Source organism: Mytilus edulis, chromosome 14 (genome assembly GCF_963676685.1).
Source record: "Mytilus edulis chromosome 14, xbMytEdul2.2, whole genome shotgun sequence".
NCBI lineage: Eukaryota > Metazoa > Mollusca > Bivalvia > Mytilida > Mytilidae > Mytilus > Mytilus edulis.
In genome coordinates this window covers 30,289,827-30,307,263 of record NC_092357.1, presented here as the reverse complement: position 1 = coordinate 30,307,263, position 17,437 = coordinate 30,289,827, and the positions used below count along the sequence as shown (strand labels likewise).

Genomic DNA, 17,437 nt, shown 5'->3' with positions numbered 1-17,437 from the left:
TTTAGTAACCTGTTTTTAGCTCACCTGGTCCACAATTGATCTTTTCTTATCACTTTGTGTCTGTCGTCCGTTGTCAAAAATTTTACAAAAATCTTTTCCTCTGAAAATACTTGGCCGAATTCAGCAAAAGCAGGCCACAATCATCATTATGGTACACTACTACCTGTGACATTATCTTATTCATGATGGCCCTATATGTCCATCATTATAACAACTTTTGCTGAATTATTACACAAGGTATTAATCAACAAGAATGTGTCCATAGTACACGGATGCCTCACTCGCACTGTCATTTTCTATGTTTAGTGGACCGTGAAATAGGAGTAAAAACTCTAATTTGTCAATTAAATTACAAAGATCATATCACAGGGAACATGTATGCTAAGTTTCTGGACTGGACTTCAACTTCACCAAAAACTACCTTGACCAAACACTTTTACCTGAAACGGGACAGACGGACGAACGAACGAACGGACGCACGGATAAGAAAACATAATGCCCCTCTACTATCGTAGGTGGGGCATAAACACTATTCAATGATGAAGGGAAACTTGACTGCATTGAAGTGTTAAAATTATATAACTTACAGGTCATGTGTCTCTTGTAAAATATACATGTATGTGTTTGTCAATAACTGACAAGAAAATTGAAAAATAAAATAGAATAATAAAACAACTTAAACAAATAGCCTATTGTCATATAAACATATCATATTTGGTTTGTGACAAGAAAACAAACAATAGAAACCCATTGCACAGTTTACATATTCCATCCTTTCTGGGAATTGTATTTTGTCAACAGTTTTCTGTTTCTAAATTATGACCACAAAGTCTCTACTTAGTGACACATTTAAATTTACAGTTTTTATTCTAAAATCTTTTTTCAACAATATTCTTATGTTTTTCTTTAAATTCATTTGTAATCAAGTGCCTTAAAAAGTCTTAATTCATTCAAATCACCGTAAGTATTAATTTCAAATATTATCTAAAAGGTCTCGGTGGGGTGAAATGTATACCAATAATATGTATCATGCCAATCAAGCACTTATGGCAATAGAATGCACAAAAAACCTTGAATTAATAGACCATAAAAGAGTCACAATCTATAGAAGTGTACTTTATTATTTTTCTGGAGACAAATTTTGGCTTTTAGTTGACAGAAATTATCCAAACTGAAGTTAACATAGTTATTAAGTCAGAGTTGTTTAAAAAAGAAAGACATTTTTTTCTTCAAATAATTTCTTTTCATAAGCGAAACATTTTCATTATGATTAGCATTTTTAATGAGCATCTATCAATATTTTAAGATAACTAGGTGGGCTTTTTGAAAATAAGTCTCTTCAGTGATTGTTCATGCATAACTTCTGTTTTGAGATATGAAAAATAGAAAGATAAACAAAATTATTTTTTTCATAAAGTTTAATGCTATTTGTAGTTTTCCTGAATAATAATTCTTGTTACCAAAATTTATTATAAAAGGATTGATATCGACAATTTTATTTTGTTAAGAAACAACATTGTTTAATTACTTGCTTCATGTTTTTTTCTAAAAATATCATATGCATAATTATTAAAATTAATTCATTCAATAATGCAAACAAACAATTGAATACAATGTACAGTATGTACATAACCTTTTTTTTTTTTTAACTTAAAAATAATTATTTAAAGTCCGTTGATTTTAAAAAAATAAAATTTAAATAAATTTAAAGACAGAAAAATGGAAATTTTATATCAATTTACAAAGACTAAAACAATATTGTGTTCTACATATTCACAAAAAGGAGAAATATCAATTTTAACAGAAACCTGAGTTACTTGTACTGGTAAATGTTAATGAAACATACACGCTGAAAACTTCAACTGTCATTGATTTGAACAGGTAACATAAATATATAAAACATCAACCTATGTTTTAGGACCCCAATAAATGTCACACGATTGAATACCCCAATAAATGTTCACCCTTGGATGTTGACCATGCCAGAGGGTGGACATAATTAAGAGGATCTCACAGGTTGTACTTTATCTTGTTCAAAAATATGTTCGATGACTCCGCCTGCCTTCCAAGATGGCAACCATGGCTAAACATAGAACATAGGTGTAAAATGTAGATTTTGTCTTATATCTCCGAAAACAAGGCATTTAGGGCAAATTTGACATGGGATAAAAATGTTCATCAGGTCAAGATCGATCTCCCAGAATTTTTCAGACAAATGAGACAACTTGTGGTTGGGCCCCTACCCCTGAATTTGTAATTTTAAGGAAATTTTGCAGTTTTTTGGTTGTTATCTTGAATATTATTAAAGATAGAGAAAACAAGTAAAAAGCATTAATGTTCAGCAAAGCAAGATCTACAAATAGGTCAATGACTAAAATGTTCAATTGACCCCATTAGGATTTATTACCCTTAAAAGTCAAATTTATCAGTTTTTCGTAAATTTTTGTAAACTTACAAACATCTTCTCCTCTGAAACTACTGATAAAAATAAAACCAACTTGGTCACAGTCCTCATTAGGATATCTTGTGTAAACATGTGTCCGCTGACCGCGGTTGCCAATCAACATGGCCGACATGGCTAAAAATAGAACAGAGTGGTAACATACAGTTTTGACTTATATCTCTAAAACTAAAGTAGTGAGAGCCAATCTGACATTATGTCAAAATGTTCATCAATTTAAGATCTATCTGTCCTGAAATTGTCAAATGAATCAGAGAACCTGTTATAAGGTTGCTTACCCTGAATTGGTAGTTTAAAGGAAATTTTTAAGATTTTGCTTATTTTCTTGAATTTAGAAATAAACTGTAAACAGCAATAATATTTAGCAAAGTAAGATCTACAAATAAGTCAACTTCACCAACATGGCCAATTGACAGCATAATGAGATTTTGCCCTTTATAGTAAACCGTTTACAAAAGTCATCTCCTCTTAAACTAAAGCAAAAGTTTAACGCTTGCATTATTTCATGTATCAATTGTATATACTAATATTAGGTAAGCAGTCTTGGCGCCTCAAGTTTAGTATTAAAATACAGATCCAATACTCAATTTCATAAATTTTAATATGAATTTCATTCAGACATTCATTATTTTAGGTTTGCCGAAACCATAAATTTTCCAGCAGAAGAAGACATAAGCGCTGACAGTGCTCGCTTTAGTGACATCTCACTATAGTGACATTATAGAAGTTAATAACGTGTCGACCACATCTCAAGGTACATGTATGACATCAGAACATTATTACATCTTAAAGAGAAAGAACAGTAACAGTTGTGTACACGTCATTGAAAAAAACGTTTCTTGTCATTGTTTGTACTCTAAAAATGATAATCATTGAAAACAAAAAAACATTCTTTTAAGGACTTCAGTCCATATATCACACAATTGCATGGATACTCACGTCAAGAGCGATGATCTTGTTCTCCTTGTAAAGCTTTGAATAGCTATCGAACATGATGGTAGTTCTAACAATAATTTTGCGGTATTCGTTTGTTTTCATTTATGTTAATGTAGTTGTTTTACATCGTACATATCGGTTTATGTCTTGTGATATTGAGCTATCATTTAACTATTTTCTTCGGTTAAGAAAAAAATCATTTTCGAAAAAAAAAACCAATTCCATTATGAATGCTGCGGTGGTTGATTGTTTAAGAAAACACTTCAACTTCATTCACTACTTAATGTTTATTTGTATGTCGAAATTGTACATATCATGTTATTTGATAACAACGTTATTTTAATATATGTAAAAATGTACTTTAGAAAACAAAAGCCTAACCAATGAAGCAAACCACATAGATGCAGAAAATATAGGTATTTCCCAGATGCCGGAAGAACAGAATTCATCCTTATCGAACAGTAACAGCGACACAATAGAATATTTTAACAGCGGATATGAACATCCATACACGACTCTGGTGACAAATAATAGTGATGAAGACGAACATATGTATAATGTTTTTTAGGAGCGATGCAAGTGAACATTTTGTTGAAATCATAGAACAATATTCGTCATCGGATAACGTACGAAGACATTTTTATGCAAATGAAGGCCAAGGAAATTAGAAATTGAATGATAATGTGAAGAATCTTATTGCAAAAGATAACGGTTCTCATCCGTCATCCTTTTATTAAAAAAAGCACGAGCCCAAATACATCAACTTGACACTTAAACAATAATTATTTTTTTCAAATGTTCTCATAATAACAGTTCTTCAAATAAATGAATCACTTTAAAATGATATTTTGACTTTATTTTTTTCCTAAACATGGTGGCTAAAATTGTTATCTGGTAAAGACAGTAATTCTAGAATAGTTTTAAACTTTGTTCTTGCAATTGATGGTTTATCAATATTTAGTACTATAACTACGGATTTTGGTGGGATTCAGGATGTTCAGTCGATAGTTGAATATGGAATTTTTTCATCCGTTATTTAAGATTGCGTAGTAATTTTGTCATCGACAAATAAGTTTAGATATCCGCCAGTCTGGTTATATGCTATCACAGCACCTGAGTTAATCCTTAGTGTTCCATTATTAAAAAAAAAGAAGATATCAAGTAGCAAAAGTAAAAAAAGATGTTTTAACACTGAATGAAATAAGTCAACTAATTTCAGGAAAAATAGGTCATCATTGAGAATTTTATGCTTCATAGATCTTTATGATTATGTTCATATTTAAGTAGAGATGAACAATGGGAAGATGGCATGTATCTAAGTAAACAATATGGCACTTCAAGCATTTTTCTATGTTATATGTAATATCTGCGGAAAGACACCAGCTATCTAAGCATATGACAAACATGCTCTTATGCATTGGTAGTAGGTCAATATCCAGTTAAAGATATATTACACTGACCGGTGGTGCTTTCTGAAATTTTTTTGAAATACATTTACGACTGAAATAAGATATAGAAAAAAAGAAGAAACTATTTTTTTTTCATGAAATATATATCCTCATCGTTCATATTGTCTAGATCGATGTTGGTACTTATGCAAAATACAAGAAAGAACTTTTGCAGGAAAAATTATAAATATAGGCTACGAGCATAATATTTTACAAATCTGAGATTTAAAGTACATGTAGTTTTGTTTTCATGTCTAAAAGGACTTATTTAAGATCTAGAAAATGATTAGATTTGATCATTTATTCATTTCATCTTAGAAAGGAAAGCTTTCCATTGTCCTATTCACTGTGATACTTCCGGGTTTTTCAGCTCTTTTCATCGCTGGAAATTTATTGTTTTTTTTTACAATTTTTATATAACAATACATGGACTACATTTTCAATGACAATGTTTGGTCTTCAGTTGTTTTCATTCTTCATATGATAAGAAGTTATTGTTACGTTCAATGTACACATTAGTAAGCAGGTAAGTGTCAGAGTATTACCTAATTATTACTAGGTAAGAATGGAATTTCCACTTGATCATGATGATGTTGTTCAGCTAGGAATGTTGAGACAAGCGGCTGTAAAGCTTTAATCTTTGCTGGAGTATTGTTTACATTGTTGTATCAGAACGGCAATAAAACAACAGTTATTTTGCCTTAAGATTAAATTGTACGATATATGTACCTCGAAAGTTTAATTGCAATAACTATGTATGGTAAATTCTTCAAATGAAACGTCCTGATACTCTGCTGGTGATGAGAAGATATGGTCTGTTAATATGCACTTATGCTGTTTTGTGCACCTACAGTCTGGTTATATGCACCTAATATATTCACCTAATATGTTCTGGTTATATGCTCCTATGTTCTTATATGCACCTATGTTCTGGTTAAATGCATCTATGTTCTGGTTATATGCACCTATATTCTGGTTATATGCACCTACAGTCTGTTTATATGCACTTGTGTTCTTGTTATGTGCACCTATAGTCTGGTTATATGCACCTATGTTCTGGTTATATGCATCTATGTTCTGGTTAAATGCATCTATGTTCTGGTTATATGCACCTATATTCTGGTTATATGCACCTACAGTCTGTTTATATGCACTTGTGTTCTTGTTATGTGCACCTATAGTCTGGTTATATGCATCTATATTCTGGTTATATACACCTATCTTCTGTATATATGAACCTATGTTCTTGTTATGTGCTCTTATGTTTCAGTACAAAAGAGCATAACATATCCAAGATCAATGAAATAAACACTAAGGTAGCTCATAAGAATGACACCTACCATCAATTTGGTAAATGTATAATACAGATGATAGGTAAAACGACGTCCTGATTTATGTACAATGCAGTAAGGACGAAAATGAAACATATGACAGACAACAAGTAAGCAACAAACGACAACATAAGTAAAGCTGTACAAACAAATCCAAACCCTAAAACACAATCGGAAAAGTGATATGCCGTGTTATATTTGATAATAGAAAAGCATATCTGGCTTCTGATAATGGGAGAAATAAAACACTTATATAATGTTATGCAATTTTGTGGTCTAATAATGAAAAGAATATAAGACTCAAACATACAAAATGTAGAAGGAATTGCATTAAGGGGTGGAGTAAAATATTAAAAGTAATGAATATACAAAAGTACATGAAGCTAAATAAGGAAAAGGTACACTGCATATTTAGAATATGTCTTACTCTATGAAGAAATCTCATTTACAGATCAACAAATGACAAGCAATGAATAAACAGACAGATTTTGGAAATAAATTAGGTGCATCCTAGCATGCTACATATGGTTTCTGCGACAATATGTTTTATTTTTAAATTAAGTAAACCAATGAATTTGACACCTGATTCTGAGCGTGAGGAAAATCCGTCTTCTGAAGCCAAAATTGGGATTTTATATCCGATGAAGATATTTATTTATTGACAACAATAGCATTTTAAGAAAAAAGAGAGATGTAGTTATTGAGAAGTCTGTTCTGTTTAGAAAAGATTTACTATTCTAACTTTGTTGATAGTAAGACACAGACCCAGGAGTTTGAATTTCTGTGTTTTTTCCGCCTCTCTTTCGAATGCAATCGAAACAAGTTTAAAATAAAGTAGCAAAGATTCAAAACGGGTGTGTTTTGAACTGTTATCAGTAATTTTTCATCTCGTTATGAAAATAAAACAAAACAACCCAGCGGAAGAAAATACATATCTCGATCAAGTGTTTTAACCTCCCATTTCCTTTCATGATAACAAAATAAGTTTCATACTTTTGAAAATTATTTCTTATTTTACAATACGATGTATTTAAATTGCAGCCCAAAATAGCTGAAAATCTGATACTAGTTCACTATATACATCAAAGTAACATCCCTTTATTCAAGTTTTCTTATTTTTCATTTACATGAATTAAACTAATAACTTTCAAGTGTTAAAGGACATTTGCTTAACCGTTGATTGCCAGATGAATAGAATGATATATATTGAGAGAAAAACAGAAATTGTTTATGTAAAATTTCCTGTTTGAAATCTTGATGACCGTTTAATTATGAGTTATCGAACCCGATGATTTTTTTTTCATAAAAAAATAAAAAATAGGAGTAGTTGAGATATCGGAAACAAGTTGTTACAGTATATACTAATCCCTTTCAACTTTGCTGATGCGAGTACTTACTTGTACTCGAATCAGCAAAAAGGAAAGGGATTAATATCAGTTGTATAAGCTTGTGTTCTTGGTTTGACGGATTTAATAGTGAAAATGTATTTACTATTTTATAAGTAGAAATAAGATGATGTGGTAAAGGGGTCAATGAGACAACTTTCACACCAAGTCACAGACCTATGCTCACATCGAGCAGCAAGCTATAAAGGGAATCAAAATGACTAGCATAAGGTTCATTTATGTATTTGGCAAGACTGTCTGATCTTTTTACCTTTTTTTTTCAACCAGGAAAGAACCACTGAATTTCGTTAGGATAACTGACAATTTTGACCAATTAAGGTTGGAGTCGATCACACCTGCAACATGATAGAAAACATTTAGTGGCATATGAAAGAACCATGTTAGAACATAAGTTAATGTTACTTTTTTATGATTTAAATGTTGTAGAGGTATTTATACTTTTTAGGTTTCAGTTCTATGAATATGTGGACAAGGTGTGCCTTTAGAATTGTGATGATCTTTGAAGCTGTGTTTCTTATTGCAGGTATTTTTTTAAAATAAGATAAAAAAAACTTTTCTTATATCACTTATTATAGGGAGTATATATACATAATTTTCAATCTGCAATATAGTCACTAAAATTAAGAATTGCTATTTGGAATTTGTCAAAGAGACAACATCCCAAACATAAAGCGGAAAACAGATTCAGTATTTTTATTGTCTTAATTTGAAATATAAAATATTTTGTAGATTCATCCAAAGTCCAATATTCGTACTATACAGTTGGACAGACAGTATTACTTAAATGTACAGACGGTGCAGTACACTTACATAGCGCAGTTTGGGCTGGACCGGCACAAAATAGTATTCGAAAGAGAACCCCAGTATCAATAATTGACATGAATGGTAAACGTAGCAAGTGGAATGTATCACAGTATACAGACGATGGACGTGTTTTAAGTAGTCTGTTACACCACACTAGACTAAAAAGTACAGGAAATTATGACCTTCAGATAGTTAACACTTCTACTTTAGATGGAGGTCTCTACATGTGCTATTTAGGACCAATTGAAGTGTTTTCAAAAATAATATTAAAAATAAAAAGTAAGTAAAAAAAGAGACCTACATAATTGTGAGAAATTAACAAAATACTTTAATCTTTCAATCGCATTAGATTATCTCTGAGAGAAGATGATAAAAGAATAGTTTAAGAGTTATAAACTCTCATTAATACACATTTATTAGAATTTGTCTTGTGTTTAATGTTCATTTTAATGTGAATTTAGCATGTACATAATAATTGAACCTATACATAAATCCGCCGCCGTGAAAGTAGACCGTAGCAAATTAACATACATCGGTTGTTATCAGATAATATAAAATAATAATGCAACCTTTGTATGTTTATTTGCTTTAAAAAAAACAGGGGCAAAAGATACTAGCTGGACATTCAAACTCAAAGATCGATAATAAACTGACAACGCCTTGGATAAAATAGAAAATGACAAACAGACAACAAAATAGTACACAAGACCCAACACACAATTAAAGACTAAGCGACACGACCCTCAACAAAAACTGGGGCTGATCGCAGCTGCTCCGGAAGGGAAAGCAGGTTGTGCTCCACATATTGAACCCATCGTGTTGTTCATAAATACCAAGCATGTAAAACATTGGAGAATCCATACATATGATTTAAATTACCAAATCTAAAAATAAAGGAATTGGCAACTAAAGCTGTAGCTAAATTTTATCTTGTGCTCTTATGATGCAAGCATTGAATATAGCATGTATGTTGATTAACATCCTTCACTATATTCATCAATATTAGTCTGCCGCACATTAGTTAGATATTTGTATTTAGTAAGTCATATACCTTCTCTCATAAGGTCCTTAGGTCCTTAAACACAAATATGAGCAATTGAATTGACATTCTGTCCCATTTAAATTTTGTATTGTTATACGATATCTGTTGAATTTGTTTTTTTTACAGCCTTGCCATCGAATTTGATGTTTGCTAATGCAACAAAAGAGAAGATATTACACGGAAAAGAAAACACTACATTGCATATATTATGCAGTGTTCAAGATGGAATACCGGATTCATTATCAATCATACGAAACAACAAAACTGTAAAAAGTGACGAAGACAGCAGTCTTGAGTATATTTTGTTACCAACACGACTTGACCATGGATTGAAATATACGTGCGAGGCATGGAGTTCATTGTTAAAACAACCATTGAAAGAGATAATTCATCTTGATATCAAATGTAAGAAATGTATAACATATTGTATGTTTTTTTTTAGTTAAATGCTGATTAACTTATAAACTGCTTGCATGCTTAATGCGACATTCTCGGTTTCAGCAACATATTTTGAATACAATAGATTCTAAGTTATGTTGCCAAGTTCTTCATTTTATGAACACGTTAATGCTAATCTTTGAATTACCGATATACTGTTCGATATGAGATCGAAGTATAATTTATTATTTTTGAAGTCAATATTTAGAGCAGAATCTGCTTACCCGTCCCTCTTTTTGCTATGTAGTCCTTAATTGATGGGTTTAAAGGTGATATTCTCCTGGTATCGTCCGTCTCTGTGTTATTTACCCTATTTCAAAATAAAGATTTTCAGTGCTATTTTATTCGATTTTAGCATGTTTTATACAAACTCTGTTTTATTAGCAATTTTATATACATAACTTACAGTTTACACGCTTAACATATTCCATTTTTTTTCATTTAAGGAATACAATTGGGTAGATGATATGTTATTTTCGAGAATAACCTTTTAATAAAATTTTATCAGTACACTCAAACTATACAGATAATGTTAAACCTAAACAACATTTTTTCTGCGTCAACAGTTACGAAAAAACAAGCTGCGAATTTTTTTTCTGATCGAAAGAAAAATCTTTTAGCGTCCTAAACATTTTTCTCTCATTCCTTATAGATATTTTAGACACAATTTCTATATCTACCCTCATCAGGAATGCTCAACTCTAAATATTTGAATGTATTCCTAGAAACGCTAGAAACTAGAATCAGTATATGATTTTCGACATTGCGTTTGAAATTTTGTTTTGTTTTGGAAATGATAGGGCAAAAACTTAAAGTATGATGCTATTGATAGAAAAAGGAATAATAGAGAACGCAGAACTTTTGAATGGATATAACATGTATAATAATTTTCACTATTTCTTAATCCGTTATATATACGATTACAATTGTTTGTTAAGTCGCAAAACTGTAAAGTAATATAGAAGTGAATTGGTGAATTGAGCACTTTTACAAAATACGTTATCACAATGATCTAACCTAAAATTCGATAGAAGGCATATAGAAAATTTAAAAAGCTATTTATGATACCTTAAAATAAAATATGAAAACATGACAATATCTAAACTCATGTAAACTTTTGGTATATGGTTGCTGTTTTGATTAGATAGACCAGTGGTATCAAGCACTCATGATGGGATTCAAGAAATAATAAAAGGCACGTCGCACACATTATGTTGTTATGTCGATAGCAATCCATTACCAACATCAACCAGATGGATGAATGGGAGTCAGGAAATATTGGTTACACATTATGTAACAGAAACATGCTTCATTTTAAGGAATGTCAGCCAATTCGACCAAGGAAACTACACGTGCATAGCCTACAATATAGTTGGCAATGGTTCAGTTACCATTGTTACACAAGTAACCTGTAAGTTATTAACAATTTATTCAGAAATCAATTGTAAAGTGCTGTAAGATTGATTGATGATTGCTTTGCAAAAAGGCTTTATCGCGGCGAGAGCTAATTCAAATATTTTTTTACACTAAATAAAGTGTCTTAGAAGCATGAATCTAACATTAATATATATGAAAAGTTGTAACACAATTCTTAGATCAACAATAAAGGTTTGTGGTTACTCTTTTGTGTCTTCTTTCTGTTTCGAGTTAGATCTTTGATTTCAAATATATTTTGACCGAGCATTAATGATGACACATGTTTAGCCGAAATGCTAGTCTTAAGCAGAAACATATGTTCCGTTTATATGTTTTTATAAGTATTTCAAAAAGGTGCAAAGTAGTAAAATTTCAGATGAGAATACTATTGTTTCCACGTTAGAATTGGTTCTGTCTGCGGATTATAAGTTATAAATGCATTGAAAAAAAACGAAGATAGGATAACTCGTAAATATATATTAGAACTGTGTGCAGAGCTGTCTAAAGTTAAAGTTTCATGTTATAATCTGGTGAAAATGTGCCTATGCATCTTTGGTTATGTGCTGTTGGCTTACATAATAATAAAAAATAGTTGATCAATTCAACATGTCTAGTAATTGAATTATACATCAATAATTAAATATATGTTTTTTAATGTGTGTTCTATAGATGAAACTTTTCACAGAGCAAAAACAAAGTTCAAACCCTCACTTTTTCTTCCTTACAAATTCAAAAATATGGCAATAAGTAAAATCACAAAAATACTGAACTCAGAGGAAAATCTAATCGAAAGTCCATAATCACATGGCAAAATGAAATAACACAACACATAAAATGGACAAGAACTGTCATGTTCCTGACTTGGTACAGGCATTTTCAAATGGAAAAAAATAGTGAATTAAACCTGGTTTTATATCGCTAAACCTCCCACTTTGATGACAGTCTCATCAAATTCCGTTATATTTACAATGATGCGTGAGCTAAACAGACACAAATGTTATCAAAACGTCTATATCTTTGCATGTTGACATTTGTATTTGTTGCATTTCTGGATTGATGTTGTTCCATTGTTTTCCACATATAGTTTATGTGTTTCCCTCGGTTTTATAACGCGGATTTGTTTTCTCAATCTATTTATAACGTTTGAATAGCGGTATACATACTGTTGCCTTTATTTAACAATTAATATAAGTGCTCATTCCGTACCTTTTACATGTAGCTTATTAAACTGAACTTTCAGTGAAGTTAGTTTTAAAATTTGCAATATGTATTATCTATTTCAGCTAATACGTCATCAGTTAAGAAATCACTATTATTTCCAGGCATCATTATTCTAGTATTAATGATAACTATTGCATTCATAACACCAGGGATTGCATTAATTGTTCGTAAGTACACAGTGTTTGCTTTAGTTAATGTAATGACAATGACTTGGAATATCTAACCAAAACAATTGAACTTTAATATCAACATCATAGACTTTATGTCCCAAATCCAAGATTTGTCCATCATTATAGAATAAAATACCAGTAGCAGGAAGTGAAAACTATAGTATTTCTTTCTGGATAGGCGACAATAATAACATTTTGTAAATGACTTCTTTCACTATAATTTAAAAATATGTCCGATGACCCGGCCAATCATTCAAGATGTTAGTTAGGTCGAGTTCTATTTGCCTTGAAATTTTCAGACTAATCAGACAACCCGTTGTTAGATTGCTACCTCTGAATTGGTAATTTTAAGAAAATTCTGCAGCTTTTGTTTTTTGAATTTTATTATCGATAGAGATAATCTATAAACAGCAATAATGTACAGCAAAGTAAGACCAACAAAAAAGTCAACAGGACTTAAACGGACCATTGACCCTTTAAAGAGGTATTGCCCTTTAGAGTAAATTTTTAACAACTTTCATAACTTTTGTAAATTTTTACCAAATATTTTCCTTTGTAAATAACTACTTGCCCAAGTTTATTATAGATATAGATCTAAAAACATATCACCATCACCAAACACAATTTTGTCATGAATCCATCTGTGACCTTTGTTTAATTTCCACATAGACCAAGGTGCAACACAGGCTCTTCATAGCCTCTAGTTTAATTAAAATCTTGATAACACAGTATATATGATAGTTAGAATCTGTTCTTTATTATTCTGTTTTTGAAATTGGAGTCATATGATATCATGATCATCTTTAAACATAGATTGTTTAAGATATCCATGGCCACCGTAAATTTATATCAAATTGATGAAAATGGGGAAATCTTCAGGGATAATAAGCTAATGTTCCCCTCTGTTTGATATACTTGTATTCAAACCGCAGTTATTCATAAAAACATATAAAAACAAGATTACGTCCATAGTACACTTGACCAAAAACTTTAACCTGAAGCGGGACGAACAGACGGACGAACAGACGAACGAACGAACGAACAGACGGACGAACGAACGGACCAACAGACCAGAAAACATAATGCCCCTTTACTATCGTAGGTGGGGCAAAACTATGTTATACCTATATATTTATTCATTGTGCTCCAAGGTAAACATTTTCACCTGGGCTGGTTACAAAGGAGTCCTTCCTAAGTACGGGAAAATGTATTACTACTTTTTTCCTTAACATTTTCATTAGTATTGAACTGATAACTGTATAATATGTATAATATATAGAGAATATTGTATGGCTTTTGCAATATCACATACTTTTCTTTCCAACCGAACAAAGCTCTTTGGATAATATTGATCGAGGGTTGATAGGGTGTGTCATATTGAAAAAAATACATCATATACACTTTATTATATATATACCTCATGTAGATGTTTTTTTATATGTCACATGAAGTCATACAGATAAAAGGTTTGACATAACGTCACACAGATAAGAGGATTCTAATTAACATTTGCAACCGTGACTGTATTTACTTCTAAGTATATAATAAATATTCAAGGTCGAAAATAACAGTAAGTATGATCGATGTTTATTTGAATACGACTGTTATCATTTATCATCTAATACGAAACGTTAAATGATAAGGATGGTCTGCAATTTTTTCTCCTCATCAATTGCAGATTTCATGAGACAGATGCACAAGAAAAGGTAAGGTTTTCTTTTGTAAAACAAAATAAAAAAGAGTTATTTACAGATCAAAAGAGATAACCTTAGTTTTCATGTTTTCTCTCTAAATTCTAGGACTATAAGAGACATCGGTCTTAGACAGTAATATATTTTTTGTCAGCCAAATCTTTCTTTTAGACTGTAACGTAAAAAGGAAATACTCCAAGGATTCGTATTCATTTGCAAAATATCTAACACAAGGTTTGCGATAAAGGTGATTTATTCAGAAACCATAAAAACATAATACAACTGAATGTTATGACCAATTAGGTAATTAACCAAAACTGAATAAATGACAACAATTTGCAAAAGTGGGGAATAAATACCAGCAGCCTCAACAACTAAATTGCAAAATATATAAACAAACAAAGAGTGTACAATAAAAGATTGCAATCATATGAAATTTAAAATATTTAATTTAAAAAATAATACCTATAAATATAAATCTGTTAAAGGATCAAGGGAGTAGGTGGGTGGGAAATTAGAAATCTTCACTTTTCTTGAGAAAACTAAAATGCGCTAGCATTCAGTGCAATTGCGAGAATGCTTGCTAATCTAAACACATGTGAAGAGATAACATGCGCCTAATCCTCATTGGTCAATTAAATATCATTTAACAATCATTTTAGTAATTAATCTTGACCCTGATCGTGAGATGACCCCACTGATCTTTGCCTGTAATCAAAAACTTACAGACAACCCCATGAAGAGATAACATGCGCCTATTCCTCATTGGTCAATTAAATATCATTAAACAATCAAATTAGTAATTAATCTTGACCCTGATCGTGAGATGACCCCACTGATCTTTGCCTGTAATCAAAAAATTACAGACAACCCCATGCAAATTTACAGTTTCATATTACTCTTGATAAGAATAATTTTCTGACAAAAATGTTTTGATGTACCATAAAATGATTATTTGGCGGATCCTTTTAGTCGTTACACTTGTTGTGTATTTCAGGTGTGCACATAGAACATAAATAGTTACTTGGTTAAAAAGACATTATCGGCAATGCTTTTGCTTTATTCTTTTAGTAATCCTTTGTTTTTAATGTCATGCTTTATCATTTAGAATAGTTTATAACCTATTTCAATTTGAAATTTGAAAACGTACTTTATGAAAGCTAATATGAAGTGAACCATTTTGTGATTTGCTTATTTGAGATTATATAGTACGGTGGATATAAAACTACTGACAAAGATAGTCTTTCAGGTGTTTTTTTCAAGAACTCGGATTGGCTCAATCACATTTTAATTTTATAATGTATGCAATTATTTTAGGACGGTACCTACAAATGATGTCCAAAAACCTGACGGATCTGAGGAGGAAAGTGATGATTATACAGAGATAGCTGAAGGTTATAACCTACATACCACATCGCAATGTATACAATGTAAAACAATCACCTAAGAAATGAAAATATTCAAATTTGATTTTTCTATCTATAAAAGGTATCAATTCCGAAACATAGGCGGTTCAAAAGTGGTAAATCAGTCCTGTTTTAATTAGATGTGATGCTAAAAGAATTTCATCATCACTTTTCCATACTTATTGTTGAGAAGTATTTGTGTATGTGCAAAGAATTGTGAACTGCAACTTTCTTGGTAACTTTTACTTTAGCCTTCTTGGTTACATTATTTTTAAAAATCCTTAATACTTGTAAAGCTCCAAAGTATTTTGCCAATTCTTCCGCTTAAGTTCTAAAAAGTACCTTTAGAAGGTAATTAAGAAAACTATTTTCGAGCATATTATTTTAGAAGCAATTGTGCACGGCTAAGGTGACTTTTTTCGGTCTAAGTTTGTCTTGTTAAAGTATATTAATTGGTAACATCAATAATGTTCGATGTGGGTGACAAAAAATCCGAATTGTTTAAGAAAAAAAACGTTATGTTCCATGACATTACCCTAAGTTTGTAACATTGATAACACAACATCTTTAATCTTAATCGCCTCTTAAAAACACTTTGATCTTTTGATAAAACAGTATTTTGTTTTATCTCAAGCTTATCAGATAAAGAAAATTATCGTGCACCCTATTATATTTAATTGACCCAAAGCACTCATATTGTCAGAAAGTAAAGTTGGTTACACATGTTATTCGTATTAATTCAACAACTTATGCATGTTAGTAATTGAAAAAGAACTTAGTCACCACTACTCCCAGAATATGCAAACATGCTTTTAATCACTTTAAAAATAGATGTTTGTGATTTCCTGATCTGTTAAATAAGCTTTAGAATATATTGTTTAGAGTTTTATATTTAAATTGTTTACAAAAACACACATGAATGACAGTATTAAATCATTGATACATAACACTAATCAAATTATTAAACATGTAAATATGTCTGTGGAAGTGAAAAACATGTACATCTGTAACTGTTGAACTGTTTATTTGATAAATTTACTTATTTCAGAAAATGATAACCCGGTTATATCAGCAGTCACACGTATTTGTGTTAGAAATAAAGTTACAGCCAATGTGTCCGTAGAACATGCATCCATATCCTTGGACAATGGCAGTAATGTGTCAGAAAACGTTGACGATGATTATGAACACTCTTACAATACACTGATTGCTGATAATCGAGCAAAAGACGAGCATACCTATGTCACTATCAAAGGGAACTCAAATTATGAAAATTCACATCCTTTTGAGAATGCTGCATGCGGACGTTTCATTGACAAGAATCGTCACAAAATAAACAAAACATAGACTTTTTTTAAAATAGAATGACGGTCAGGAAATATTAAATCTGAAATATGGTATGAACGATTTCTACCAAACAGCATCAAATTTGATCAATCAATTGAATAAAACAGAAAACATTATCTGGTAACTAAATAATTCTTGACTGAAAAACATATTTGTTACATTTTCAAGACGTGCTTTACTATGCTGCATTGGACTTTTTAAGGCCAGTAAATGTGATTCTCTTCTTGTATACTTGTTCCATCATTCATATGAGACGTCATACAACAGCTTCGTAAAAAAAACGAAAAGAAACTTGCATTATCCTTTAAGGTTTATCATAA

The 17,437-nt window shown here is 31.0% G+C and overlaps 1 protein-coding gene and 1 long non-coding RNA gene across 2 annotated transcripts; both read left to right on the top strand.

The window, feature by feature from the left end:
* The first annotated feature begins 5,351 nt into the window (after positions 1-5,351).
* Positions 5,352-12,726, top strand: LOC139504103 (neuronal growth regulator 1-like). The gene is made up of 7 exons (XM_071294163.1): positions 5,352-5,371; positions 6,116-6,219; positions 8,028-8,105; positions 8,312-8,665; positions 9,555-9,833; positions 11,011-11,277; positions 12,566-12,726. The coding sequence occupies exons 1-7, from the start codon at positions 5,352-5,354 to the stop codon at positions 12,724-12,726; spliced, it is 1,263 nt and encodes a 420-aa protein (XP_071150264.1).
* Positions 12,727-14,315: 1,589 nt separating this feature from the next.
* On the top strand, positions 14,316-17,217 carry LOC139503222 (uncharacterized). Its single transcript, XR_011659069.1, has 3 exons — positions 14,316-14,379; positions 15,682-15,785; positions 16,819-17,217. It is a non-coding gene; the product is annotated as an uncharacterized lncRNA (long non-coding RNA).
* The last annotated feature ends 220 nt before the right edge of the window (positions 17,218-17,437 follow it).